Source organism: Amblyomma mixtum, chromosome 2, assembly GCF_055824585.1.
Source record: "Amblyomma mixtum isolate Tamu chromosome 2, ASM5582458v1, whole genome shotgun sequence".
Lineage (NCBI taxonomy): Eukaryota > Metazoa > Arthropoda > Arachnida > Ixodida > Ixodidae > Amblyomma > Amblyomma mixtum.
The window spans coordinates 82478920-82493530 of record NC_143013.1 but is presented as its reverse complement, the minus strand read 5'-3'; the positions used below and the strand labels follow the sequence as shown (position 1 = coordinate 82493530).

Below are 14611 nucleotides of genomic sequence, written 5' to 3'. Positions count from 1 at the left end.
CACAATGACATACGTCGCCGCCTTGTCAGTAAACAGCGCCCCTGTCGGAACCGAGTCAGTCATTCACCCTCAAGTTCCCCTCACTCCTGAACAACGCTACTGTCCGCTTATTGCTATATGAAGCGTGCGTCCAACTCGGCACTCAAGAACTTACAGGACGAGCATACACTTCCGCATCATTCGACGGCGACTTGAAGTTGTACAGCATCTTTCCCAGCGATTACCGGTGTAAAGGAGAAGGCGCAATTTCATTGTAGTAGAGAGTGCTACAGCAGCCTCTTCGGACCAGAGCGAATTCGAGGTCCGATTATTTTTGAGGCTATAAAAGGCATTCGCAATGCGCACGAGCTACTGGCGAACACGGACAACCAGTCAATTGCACCGATGCGCGGACTCCTTCGGGAAGGAAGAGACACACACGACGCGGCCGAGTCACTAAGAAACTGCTTGTGAGTACGTACTTCTTTAGCTGCTTTCGTACGCAGCCGTGCACAATCGACGTTCCCACGAGCAGGAGCTACAGCGGTAATCAAACAGGTGGAGATGGAGGTGGAAGAACAGCGACTGGGGTCTGTCCTGGACGAGTTGCTTTAGGAGGAAGCGACACGGAAGGTCTTCGGCGTGGAACAAAAGGTCACCGTGATTCAGAGCACGGTTTCTGAGCTGGCCGTGCTGCCGGGTTCATACTGAAACCGAAAAGAGGTAGAAGGAGAGGGGGGGGACACGAAGTGCAATGTCGGGAGCGGTACACACACAAGCGTCCACGGCGTTCCGTGACCGGGAAGGTTTTTTGAGCGCGGGACCTTTCGTCGCCGATCATGCAGTGCGCGAGCGCACCGCCTCTTGTGCACGCTTCATTGGACGGCCGAACAAAAGGATAATCCTTTTGCTGGCTTCGAGAGGGCAAACGTGGTGGGTCGGAAGACGCTGGAGCGCCTCGACGAAAAACTCGCTTCACGCACCCGTGGCGTTACTGATTGCCCTGCATGGCGTGCTGTGGAGTTAGCGTGTCGGCATTTCGCCGGACTGAAATGGGTCGAGAAGTTGGGGAAAGTTTTGGAACCTTCGGATACCGATGCCGTTGAAGCGTCGCTGTCTCTTAAAAGCATTTTGTTGAGGTGTAGCGGTGGATGCAGGCAAGGAGCTCACTGCGCGTCTTCGAGTTGCATTTGCATGCCGCATAACGGCGTTGTATGTGGTGCGTATTTTTAATTGTGATATTTATGACGTGAATTTAGAATACCACCTAATCAGTCGAGTAGCAAACGTAGGAAGACTCGAGGCAGTTGGCATCGGAAAGGCGAGGAACAACTACGAGCAGCGTTTACGCATTCATCTCATGACATATATATATATATATATATATATATATATATATATATATATATATATATATATATATAGTGTGTAGTACACACACCATTGTTAATACAAGCATCAGCATTGTTTTAACACAGTCTACGACAACTTCTCATAACTATATATATGATGCATGTATTAACAATGGTGTGTGTATTAGACACGCATTCAGTTTTTCGATTCAATGAAGACCAATGGCACAGTTCTACAGCTCTACGAACAGCTCTGCGGACGATGACACTTAGACAACCTGGTACTTCAACGTCGTAATGTTTCCATCCCATGCAGGCGCGAACAAAAGGACACTCTAGGGCACCAGATGTTTAACGAAAAAAATAAACGCACGCACACACATCGGCGCTGACGTGTGTGTATGGGTTTCTTCCCTTCTTCCTGTTGACCTTCTGGCGCTCCGGTGCGCCCGGTTTGTGCTCGCGCCTAATTGATTCGTAAAAGAGATATTGGAGAGGCATTTGTCCTGTAGAGGGCAAAGTCGGGATGGTGATGATGATGATGTCTTACGGGAGCTTTGACGCCAGCAACGGCCTGGCCCGTGCGTTAAGTGCGCTTGGCCTGCCACCTGGATCATCTCCATGCAAACATAAAGCGATGTTTGCATGCAGAGACCTGTACAACCTTTTCACAAGGTCTACTTGCAAGAGCATGAAGTTAAGAGATGAACGAAGATCTGCCGCGGAGCCCCACTACGTGAAATCAAAGTGCTACGGAATCTGCTTTCGGAATATGAAAACCTCTCCAGCGTAATATCAGAACCTTTTCACATCTCGATACGCGACTTCTATATACGTTATGACCTGCGTGTAACCGAGCGCAAATATTGCCGCGCGACAGAGAGCTTTAAAATGAAGCACGTGCACTGGGCCATTAAGTGGTGCATGTTTTAGAGTCTGAAAAAGCGCTACAGCGAGGCAGTGCGTCAGGGTTGTCAGGGTTGAAAGATAAATCCGGGTTATCACTCCTCTCAGTTCGCCGTCGCATCGCCAGCCTTTGCTTATTCTACAAATTCTACCACACTTCACTTTCCTGCGCACCCTACATCGTCCCGCCAACCCGCATATCTCATCGCACTTCTCATCCTTTCCAAGTTTCTCGACCACGTTCCCGCACGGTTACTTTTGCAGCCTCATTTTTCCCCCGTACCATTGTGGACTGGAACGGCCTTCCCAGCGACATTGCAGCCATCATGTGCTCCGCGACCTTCGCTGATAATCTTCATGCTCATTTGTCATCGTGTTAACACTTGCCGCCAACGAATATTGTACCCACCCCTTATGTAATGCCCCTCACCGGGCCTTTAAGGAAAATAAATGAAATGAAATGAAATGAAATCTCGAAAGACACGCAAGTAAAAACGCCATTAAGCCTCGTTACGTAGAGTGGTTGGGAGTATGTGAGATGCTGAAACGGCTAGGCTCTGCCGCGCGACAGAGAGCTTTAAAATGAAGAAGCACGTGCACTGGGCCATTAAGTGGTGCATGTTTTAGAGTCTGAAAAAGCGCTACAGCGAGGCAGTGCTCACAAGAAACAGGCCTGTAAAACGCACGTCCTTCCTTATTTTATACCCCATCTGCTTTATGCTTTCTTGCCATTATAAGTAATACTTGCACAGAGCGCCAGCGCCCCTTTGGTGCACAATGTCGTGGGATGAGAAAAACTCAAGACCCTGCTTGAGTGAGGCATGTGTAGCTCACGTTCTCACTACAGAGCGGGGGAATGTGGTACTCTTCGCTGTACGCCAACAACACCAGAGCGGCTGGAAAAATACAAGGAGAGGGCTGAGACGGGCTGGTTGGTTCATGTTGAATGGTACGACGTAACAGCGCTGACGGACGGGACGGAAGAAGATGAGACAAGCACATGCTCAGCGCATGTGTTTGTCTCATCTTCTTCCGTCCCATCCGTCAGCGCTGTTACGTCGTACCGTTGGAAAAATACCTACGCAGAAGAGAGCTTATACGGGCTGGTTGGTACATGTTGACGGGAAGGCAGTAACAGCGCTAAGACGGGACAAAGGGAAAGATACAAACATAGTGCAAGTGTTGATCTCGTTCGATTTATCCCGTCTTAGCGCTCTTACATTCTGTCCATCCATATGTGCAGGTAAGCACATCTGTCCATACATATATATCCAGCATGCACATGCAGGTAAGCATATTTGCATGGACTGAAAAGAAGGTTGCCAGCACACAAACCACAAGGGGTACGTAATACATAAATATCGTGCAATTGCCAATGACAATTTTGGTAAAACGCTCCATTTTGGAAGAAACGTAGAAGAGATGGGAGCATAAGAAAAGATGGCGGTATAGGTGCACCCGTTATAGCGAAATTCTATGTACTAGGTATTGTTCAAACTCTCCGCTTTCGAGCGTCTCCATTCTATCATTCTATCATTCTGCCTTCTTTGTACGCAACGACCAAGGGTGGACAGAGCTATTATATGCTCCGTATGATTTGTACAGTGTGCCCGTTGTGTGGAATCAAGCCCGTCATTATTTTCTCCGAATCGACATAAACTCCTCCTCTCTGGTTGCTGATGACACGCGTGCAGAAAGTGCAACGAGGAAAAAAGAAATAAAAACGCTAAAACGTTCAGATTTTTCTCCTATTCTGACCGAAAGCAAACATTTCAGTTCGTTCAACGTTTAGTATGATCTATTCTTTTGCAAAGATTCAGCCTCTGTGGCCGCTTCGGGTGGCCCAGATCCTCCATATTCTGGGCGACATTCTTGCCATCCACGACCCCGCCTACTTAATTCACCGACTCAAACACGGGTCGCTCAACAAAGTTTCATTTCCCTCTCTCAAACTGTGCTTTTGTGTCCTTTTCCCACAATCCTGCTTTTCGCTCTCTATTTCAGCGTCGTACAAAGAATCCAGCATCCGCGGAAGTAGATTCGTGCTTTCGCCGCAGAAAGAAATGCGCTGCGTGTGGTCTGCCCAGCCACTTCGAGTTTTCCGTTTTCCGCGTTTAAATTACAGGGTTCCCGCTGGGCAGCACGCCTGTGTCGCGTGCATCCAACGAAAGGTGCCGCGGTTCTGCAAAGGTTGGTCGGCCGACGTACACCTTCTATGCACCGCATCCATTCTATGCATACAGGACAATGCAGTGGTAATAAAAGTAGGACATGTGTGTGCCTATACAGGGCGTTCCACCTAAGACTTTACGCAGGTTTAAAAACGCCGCCGCGGTGGCTCAGTGGTTATGGCGCTGACCCGAAAGACGCGGGTTCGATCCCGGCTGCGGCGGTCGATGGAGGCGAAATTCTAGAGACCCGTGTACTGTGCGATGTCAGTGGACGTTGAAGAACCCCAGGTGGTCGAAATTTCCGGAGCCCTTTACTACGGCGCCTCTCATAGCCTGAGTCGCTTTGGGACGTTAAACCCCAATAAAGCAATAAACTAAAACCAAACAATTTTAGAAAATAGGCTTTCTGAGTTAGAATAGCGCTTTTTTCGGCATAGCATTGTCAACAGTGTAGTACATCAGAATAGAGCTAAGACGTGCTAGCTAGAATGCTGGTTAACCAATATTGAATAGTTGCATTTTTAACTATTACTGTTAGGCCCCTTAATTTTGAGAGGCGTTAAGTCCACCGTAAGTAATATCCATATAAGTTTTTAGAATTTCGAAAATGCGGTTACCCTCGGCGCTGTGGCCCGACAAATTCTGGCTATTTCAACGAGTTACGTGCACTGGAAAGGTTGCTTTGCCTGAGAGCTTCTCGAAAGCGCATGCATTTTTCTTGATGTAGCCAAAATTACTACATTACTAAATTACTACATTATTCACTTGTGCATTCCAGTAACAATCAGTCCAAAAATTCAGGCCCAAATATTTATACGTAGATTCATTGTTAATAACATCAGAGCTCAAAAAAATAAAGCTGTCTATTTGTTTTCTTTTTTTTCTTGAAGGATAGAGTGACACATTTATTTATTTTTGCATTTAGTTGCATTTTCTACTTCTCATACCATGAAACCAGTACAGAAAGAACAGTCCGTGAACAAACAGATTCCTATTCAATGTAAATTTCTTGTACGCGATGGAGTCGCCAGCAAAGAAACATAAACGTGAGAATACATTGTGGCATGAATATTGTTAATATAAATTAAAATATTTGCGACCCTAACTTGAGCCAGGAGGAACACCCGATGTGACCTGGACACAAGGGGAAGCAGCAACTTTCAGTTTAACACATTGTCGATGCTGGGACGTACTGCTAACTGGCGATCCAGTTGAACATTGGAAGGTTAGTATTTGGCACATGAAGTTTCTGAAGCAGCAATGGATGACAAACCGTGTCGAAGGCCTACAGAAAATAAAAAAGAAAGACAGTCCGTTTTCCAGTTCGGTTGGTTAAAATCGCCGGAAAAGAATTATTCCATCCGATGTTCTAGAAACAATCTCATACCACGGCCGCTTGATGCAAAGCACCTCGCTTTGCGCTTTGCATCAAGCGGCCGTGCTCATACAGTCGCTGCAACGTAGTGGTGTCAAATTTTGGTGGGCAGCAAAATACTCCAGAAATATGTGAGGTATTATCAGCAAGGGTCACTTTGCTTCAGCCTGATTCAACGTAATAATGTCCAACATTTAACATAGTTGACCGTAAAGCAGAATGCAGTAACCAAAAACATCTTTCGTCATACTTGCCTCATCGTTTCGACTAGAGGCAGAGTGCTTAGGACACACATCACTCTCAGTTATGGATGATGTGTTCAGCCACGATTCTGTTCCGAACAGAATGTCAGCCTTCAAAGGTTCGATGACGCGCGCGAATTCGTCTCCTTTGTTCACAATGCTTCTCCAGTTTGCGACAACAGCTAGATTGTGTGAGCCAGGGGCCATATCTTAATATAGAAGGCTGTCACTTCTTTAGTAAAATGGCAGTTTGGGCGAGTTGGTTAAGCATCTTGTAATAAAACAGCGCAAGGACACAAGATGAGAACGGAGAGTCAGCGCCGTGTTTGTCTTCTCTCCGTTCTCGTCCTGTGTCCTTGCGCTGTTTTATTACAAGGTGTCACTTCCTTAGGAATGGAACAACTTCCCTTTTTTCTTCGTCTTAAGTGAAGGCCTTACCATTAACAATCAGCTCGTCAAAACTTCGTTTAACCTTGCTGCTGTCCGTTATTCCTGCTTTATCATGCTTCCATAACTGTTTCTGAATATCTCGTTTCTCTGGTGCATAATCCTGATCTACACTTTATTCAGAGCCCCTGATTTTTTTAGCTTGTTTAAGGCCATGATATTTATTGTGAAAGCAATACTAGTTACACTTTCAGCCCGTCGCGTAGCGAGGCCGGTAGCTACCATATTATCATATTGGATTGGATTGGATTGTATAACCCATGCATCACCACAAGTCTAACCACAAGCACCACCACCAGCTACACTACCAGCTGAACGATGGCGTAGCTACGGATATTGCTTTCGCAATTACCGGGCTTAACCAAGCTAAGCCACAGCCATTTTATTTTTTACTTATCAGAGGAAAAACTTACAACAATCAGTTGCTTGAACTTCCTGTTTTACCGACCGACAGCATGCGCTCTTTCCACTGTCTTGAATTTTAATATAATGTGGGCCGGACAGACCCCTGATCTCAACTTCTGGAGAGATGTAGCCCTGTAAACATACGGGATCCTTGAAACACCATCGATTGAACAGACCTCCCTCTGGTTGCCACTTTTCCCTCCTTTCAGTGTCGCTCAGCTAGCGCTTTCTCTGCCTCACCATGGCTGCGAGTGCAGACAACAGTATCCAGCATCGATACCACACACCACCTTGTTGCAGTCTTTTGGAAGCCAAAGCACCGGGCACTGATGCACACATGTGAAAAATAATCCATGCAAAAGTATTTTTGATCTCAAACATCTGGTGCCACTGTATTTATATGATCTGCATATTCTTGTTCTGCGTGCGTTCTTAATGTTTCATTTTTTTTTTTTCAGCATTCAAAATTCCCGCAAATTTTGCATCTGCATAACGAGGCAGTTTTCGGTCAGGACAGACAACGACGCATAAACACCGGGAAAAGTCACCCAGAGTCTGTCATGCAGCTATGGCCCATAGAAATAATGTTGTCATCGCGGCAAAAAAAGCGAAATATCTCAATGAGCTCTCCTACTAGATAACTTAAAGTTCAATGGACTGCTTGCGCCATCTGCCGACAGGTGCGTCAGGTAGCCAAAATGAAGACCGTGTCTTTACGCCGCTGTTACTCTCTGCTGTGGCGCTGTTTGTGTTATGCAGCTAATGCTCTCTACTTAGGCACCATGAAAGAAGGAAAGCTAAGGAGAGCACCTGGGCTTTAAAGGGACACTGAGGAGAAATTAAAGTTGACTTGCGTCGACAGAATACCAGCTCCTGATTACAAAAACCGCCATTCATACTGACAACAAAGCTCTTGTAGCGTAGAAAAGAGCAAGAACCAAAATACAGGTATCGCCGCCACAGGCCAAACTCGCAAGTACAAGCTTCATGACGTCATAGGACAAAACAGTGTTGCTAAAACCAATAGTTCTAGCAACACTAGGACACGAGAAGCCACGAATCACTGAGGCGCAGCAAATGCATGCGCAAATCTTCTTGACGTCGCCAGATGGCGCCACGTACCCGACAGCTACGCGAGCTCCTGCAGCGCCGGGACCAATCAGCGCCTGCATGCTCACAGCGGTATGCGGGCTCCCGGTATTCCGCTAACGGTAACAAGGTACACGGTATGCTAAAGGTGTCTATTTGCGAGAACTTCGTTGACGACTTCGAGAACGGGATCCATTGTAACGCTGGCAAAACTCCGGTGCAAACGTAAACGAAGCGACGGCCGCAATAGCCGATAGATGCCTTCAACGTGCGGCCGGCGGTAGCTTTCTTTTCGGATGCTGCTGGGCCGCACTGCTGGCTTGCAGAAATCACGGAGTCTTCGTTACGTCATGTGCACGCCATGTTCACGTCACTTAGTCCTGTGTCGTCATAGGAGAATCCCAAGTTTGAATCAGAGCGGCGGATGATGATGATGATGAAAACGTTAATTAAAGCCTTAGTTGAAGGGAAGGCTGATCGGGTCCCTAGTCCGGGACGCCGTTGGTGAAAGCCGCTGCCCGTGCTCTGGCGACGAGGGCTCGTTGTTCCTCGAGGTCCGAGCTGGACAGGGCCGCCTCCCAGCCCTCCCGCGTTGGCTGATTTATGATCTCAATGCTGTCATTTTTCTGACAAGCCCATACCATGTGGTACAAGTTTGCCTTCTGGCCACAAAATTTGCACTGTGCCGAAAAGCACTCGGGCTCAATGGCGTGAAGCGTAGCTGGGTTATTGAAAGACATAGTTTGTAGCCTGCGAAGGTGACATTCCTCTGATTTACTGAGACCCTTAGCGGGCCTCGGGAGTGTCTGCCTTTCAAGGCGCAAATGTTGCAATATTTCTGAATATGTCGTTAGCGGAGAGGGGGAGCCAGAATCAGGAAGGGAGGACGTAGAAGGATGTCGGGGAAGAAAAGCTCGGGCCGAAGCGTGTGCGCGCGCGTTTCCTTCAACTCCCTGGTGACCTGGTACCCATATTAATTCCTACCGTTCAGCTGAAGTCCTACATTGACTAAGAATTTTGCAGGCTAGCGGCGTGATTCTGCCACGCATATAGTTTCTATAAGCCGCCTGGGAATCTGTAACTATGTATTTAGATTCGGAGTGCGTTGCGGCTAGAGCTATCGCTACTTCCTCCATAGCCTGTGTATCCCCGTTACGAACTGAAAGCCCGTCCACGACTTGCATTTGGTGCACCACTGAGATTGTTGATTTTCCTTGTACAGGACCCGCAGCGTCCACGAAGAAGGCTCCTTCTTTTGTTGAATAGCACTCGTTCATCTTCTTGCTCCTCGCCACTCGTCTAGCATGATGATGCTCCGGGTGCATGTTTTTGGGAAGCGGAAGCGTAAGGAATTTGCTCTTCCACTCTTTAGGTATATCTTGTCTCCCAGCCACTTGCTGCGGAAAGCTAATGTTTAAATCTTCTAAGACCCTGCGGCCGGTCGTAGTTGTGGCCAGTCGCACTACCTGGCTTGTAAGATGGGCGCTAATCAATTCATCAGCCGTGTTGTGTACCCCTAGTTTTAGTAGGCGCTCCGTAGATGCTTTCATGGGTAGGCCGAGTGCCTTCTTATAAGCCGTTCGAATGATAACGTCCAGGTGGTTTAGATCGGTCTTCCTCAAACGAAGGTACGGGGCCACGTACACTATCCTGCAGATGACAAAGGCCTGTATTAGTCTAAGGGTATCCTGTTCTTGCATGCCGTTTTTCTTGCTTGTGATCCGAGATATCATACGGATGACTTGTTCGCACACCGTTCGGAGCTTGGTGATCGCTGCTGCGTTCACACCCGTGTTGTTAATGAGCAGCCCCAAAATCCGTATTGTTTCCACCTCGGGAATAGGTGTATCATGGAACGAGATTTCCAGCGATGCAGTATCCCCCTTCCCTCGCAGGACGAGGAGCTCCGACTTGTCCGGGGAACAGCGCAGTCCGCATTCTTCAGCATACTTTTCAACCGTACTGGCAGCCTCTTGGAGGGCCTCCTCCATCTGTCCCATGTTTCCCTCCGTTGTCCATATGGTTATGTCATCCGCGTATAGGGCGTGGAGGATTCCCCTTATGGCATTAAGTTGTTCTGGCAGGTGCATGAGGGCAACGTTGAAGAGCAGTGGAGAAAGGACTGCTCCTTGAGGCGTCCCCCTGGTGCCCATGGGTATCGCCTCAGACCTCGTGTCGCCAATCCTGATGTGCGCTTGCCTATCTTGCAAGAAAGCCTTGATGTAATTAAAGGTACGCTTTCCGCAGTGAGTACCCTGTAGATTGTCCAGAATCTTGGAATGCTTCACGTTGTCGAAAGCCCCCTTCAGATCTAATGCTAGTATGGCCCTACTGTTTCGTTTGCGCGGGGGATCGATAACCTCCATCTTCAGCTGCAGTAACACGTCCTGGGTTGACAAGTGTGCCTTAAACGCAAACATTGTGTGAGGTATAATATTGTGGTCTTCTATATACGTAGAAAGTCGCATGTGTACCGCCTTCTCCATCAGTTTCCCGGCGCACGACGTAAGCGAGATGGGCCTGAGGTTATTGATGTTCACCTCCTTTCCAGGCTTGAGAATAAAGCTGACATCAGCCGTCTTCCATGCCTTGGGTAACTGTCCACTTTTCCAGCATTCGTTGATGTACTGAGTGAGATGTTCAAGCGCTTGCTGATTGAGATTGACAAGCAATCCCACCGTCACCCTGTCGTTCCCTGGCGCCGTGCCCCGCCTCATGGCCATAAGCGCCGCCTGTATTTCCTTGACTTCGAACTCTCTGTCCAGGTCCGGATTGTCCATACCCTCATAATCCCGTACTGGCTCGTTGTCTTTCACTGTACAGAGGTACTTGCTCACGAGGGCTGCAACTAGCTGCTGGTCCGTGCCCGCGAAGCCGTGTAGGGCTCTCTTGAGATTACGTTGCTGATCCCCGCGAGACTTAAAGGGCTCTATCAAACATCTAAGAAGACTCCACGCCGCCTTGGTGCTGAGGGTGCCTTTCATGGAGTCGCATTTGGCCAACCAGTTGTTTTTGGCCAGGGATCGTGCATACTCTTCTGCTTGCAAGCTTAATTTCGCGATCTTGATCTTGAGCTTGCGGTTATGTTTTTGCCTTTTCCACCGCCGTGTGAGACTTCTTCTGGCCTCCCATAGATGTAGTAGGTGGTTGTCAATAGCCGGGACTTCTTCTGATGTCTGAAGCGTACGTGTGAAGCGGTCCCTGACTCTCAGCAGCGACTCAGCCCACTCCTCGTACTTTTCAATGGGCGCGTTGAGCGTAGTCTTCCGCCTGTCGGAACAACGACCAGTCCGTGAGCCGTGCATTCCCTCTCGGTCTGCGATGCTTATTGTAGTCGAGGCAGATCTTGAGAATGCAGTGGTCACTCCCTAAGGTCTGCTGCGTGTTGTGCCAATCATAGTTCCTCGCTCCTTTAACCAACGAGAGATCTGCACATGTATCTCTCGAGACACTGTTGCCAATCCTCGTGGGATGCTGCGGGTCAGTAAGAATCGTCAGTGCTAGGTCCGATATGGCCGCAGCGAGTCTCCTGCCCTTAATATCCTCCTTACTATATCCCCACAAGAAGCTATATGCGTTAAAATCCCCCACAATGATGAGAGGTGCACTTTTTGCCAATTGCGCGGCCTTTTGGAAAATCTCATCGAAAGACGCACCCCTGTTCTTCGGTCGACTATGTATGTTCAACACATACGCACTTCTGCTAGTGCGTACGTTCGGTAAAAGCTGAATAAATGTATGTTCCACCTCAGTGACTAAATCCAGCTCAATTGTCACAGCCGTGCAATCCTTATGCACCAGAATGCAAGTGGATGAGCTGTTTTGATGCGTGCTGTATGGTCTGAGTTTGGCTTCCGTATTCACGTCCTGCAGTGCAATAATATCTGGTAATTTATCCAACGAATCTACGTATTGCTGTAGCGAATCTCTCTTCTTTCTGAACCCCCGGCAGTTCCACTGCAAAATCTGCAATTTAGGAGGGCGGGCCATGTTGAACACTAGAGGAAATCGCGCTTGGTGCGTCCGCCCCGGTGTTGGGCGAATCATCAGCTGCAAGCTGCCTATTAGTCACGCGGCCAGTTAATTTTGGAACCTTCGTCCGCGTACACTCCGCAAGCTCCTGAAGATTCCGATCGATTCTGATTTCAAAGGCTTGCAGCTTAATCAGACGGGGCTCTAAGATGCCCTGTAAGACCCGCTCTACCGCTGCCTGAATGCCCCTCTCAATAGCTGCCTGAACGTTTTTTTCAATAATAATTTGTAGAGTTCCTTCGAGGCTCGCCTGTATATTTTGCGTTATGCGAGCTTCCAAACGCGGAAGGTCGTTCAGCAAACATCGCTCCACAATAGCCTCAATCCTGGCTTCTTTCTCTCCGACACCGGCCCCCTTATCGGTCTCCGTTGCCACTACGTTACTGTTTCTCTCCCCCTCCTCCTTTTTCTCACCCTGGGGGACAGGAGTTAGTGCCTGTTGAGTAGGAGGGAGAGAGGCATCCTCCTCCATTGCAGATACCCCAGGCGTTTCTGGCATATTTTCTCCCCCTGCCGATGTTCCCAGTTCCTGACTTTTATACTTCGCTAGTTCCTCTTTCAATCTGCTATTTTCCTCCTTAAGTTTCTCAACAGCCAACGTGGGAGGCGGGGAAGTGGCAACTTGTGCCCAGCTCACCTTGCTGCCCGTGGTCTCCTCCGATCCGGCTTTTCCCGATTTCTTGTCACCTGGACGACCGCTTCCTTCAGGCCCCTGCCGGGACGCCCCCGTTGCGGTCCTCGCTGCGGGACCCGGCGACGGAGTCCCCATCCGCTTCTTCTGTGATTGCGGCCCAGGCCCTGAATTCTTCCGGTCCTCTCTGGATTTACGGTGGTTGCTGGATTTTCTTCCGCCAGGCTTCCGCCCGGCTCCGGCACCATTCCTGTATTTCCAGGTGCAGTCCGCGGAGTTCGTGAGATGTCCGCCTCCACAGACTACGCATCGGGGCTGGCAGTCGTGCCCCTCTTCTTGGATGATAGTTCCACAGGCCCGGCAGAGCTTATCTCGTGGATTAGGGCAAACGTCCGCTCTATGTCCCACTGTTCCGCAGCGGGTGCAAGCTGGTGTGGTCTTCCGGTAGAGACGGACGGGCACAGCCTCTCCCCAGTGAAACACGTTGAACGGCACTTTACGTCCCTCGAATGTAATCACCGCCGCGTTCGACTCTCCTAATTTCCTCACACCCACCACGGGAGTGCCTGGCGAGTAAATAGCTTGAGCAATATCTGCTTCGGACACTTTGGAAGCCACTTGAATTACTCCACGGCACGTATTTTCGGGCATCTTGAGGTAGACCTGCACCGTTTGTAACTGGCCGCCAGTCCGTAGACTCTCCACCGCGAGGACTTGCCGAATAAGCGCTGCGTCTCGGATTCTAACAGTGACTATGTTCTGATCCCACGCTGGCCAAATTGCAAGCGCTTGTGATTTGCGTTCGATGCCGGCCGCAGCATATATAGCTTCTCCTATCTGATGGGTACCCTTGTAATTTGACAAGTTCAGCGTTCCCTTGGGTTTCACGACGACAACAGAGTCCTCAGTGCCGAACTTGGGCACCACCTCTGGTCTCCAACGCCTCGGTTGAAGCGGTGTGCTTGGCGCCGAAGTGGGGTCGAGGCCGTCAGCAGCGTCTCCACCGCGCAAGCGTTCCTGGCGTTCCGAGCTCACGCGCTTCGCGGACGCTCGCTCTTGCTCTTCTAATTTCTTCCGAATAGCATATTCGGTGGCTTCATCGAAGACTGGTTTCTTCGCAGCCTGAAGCTCCACTACTTGCATGCTTTCCGGGTCGTAGCCCCGTGCAAGACTCATGGTGGCCGCGCCTAGTGCCGCGTCAGCGGCCCGGCGACGTCGCCAAGCCTTAGGCTTAGCAGCGGCGCCAATGTGATTGACAGACACAACCCCGTAAAATCGCCAAAGGCAGGCCCACCTGGATGAAAATGGTGTCTACGGGTGCCTGGTAACCTGCTGGACACACCTCAACTAGTGTTGAGCGATGCAGATCGATGGTTTGGCAGTAGGACATCCGTTTCGCGGAGCCGACGTGAACCGCGTCCACTCTCCTTGACGGCTCGCAGCGCCCTCATCAGAGCGGCGGGAAAAACTTTTTCAACTTCGAATCCAAATTTCTTCGAAATAAAGGCATCTTTCGCTGCCGGCCAAGTGGCAACATAGCCATGAAATGCCGAACTATCGGATTTTGCTATAAAAAAAATATTAATAGAGCTCTCCTCAGTGTCCCTTTAACTATACGTTTCGTCGCAAAGTAAGGTTCTGTAAACGTTTCTCCTCGTGCGATAATATTATATGTAAGTTACAGTTTGTATTTGTCTGTGTGACTGTTTCTGTAATTAGCAGTTTGCACTCTTGCAAATTTTGTAAATATATTTCTTCTTCATACGCATTATCGCGTCCCGTTTCATTACCACCGAATCACCGTGCATGCAGAGGTCTGAGTATCTCCGAAGAAAGAGAGCACACCATCATCGTAAAATTTACTGGGCAGAAACATGGAGGCTAACGAAAAGGGTTTAGTTTAAGTTAACAGCGAGCTATGTAAAGGAAACTGATAGGTTTAACGTTAAGAGACAAGAGAGCAGAGTGGACATCCCAGTCGA

The 14611-nt window shown here is 49.0% G+C and overlaps 1 protein-coding gene across 1 annotated transcript; it reads right to left on the bottom strand.

Moving 5' to 3' along the window:
* Positions 1-5509: 5509 nt before the first annotated feature.
* Positions 5510-13897, bottom strand: LOC149359939 (uncharacterized). Its single transcript, XM_089567761.1, has 2 exons — positions 12636-13897; positions 5510-5542 (listed from the first exon to the last, which is right to left on the bottom strand). Exons 1-2 carry the CDS (start codon positions 13803-13805, stop codon positions 5510-5512), a joined length of 1203 nt encoding a protein of 400 aa, XP_089423887.1. The 5' UTR covers positions 13806-13897.
* Positions 13898-14611: the final 714 nt, after the last annotated feature.

Bases quoted from the DNA above. Each gene is read 5' to 3' on its own strand.
- LOC149359939 (XM_089567761.1), bottom strand. From the start codon at position 13,805: ATGAGTCTTGCACGGGGCTACGACCCGGAAAGCATGCAAGTAGTGGAG. The intron at 5,543-12,635 runs GTGAGCTGGGCA...CCTTGTGTCCAG, and splicing joins AGGAGACCACGGGCAGCAAG to GTCACATCGGGTGTTCCTCC.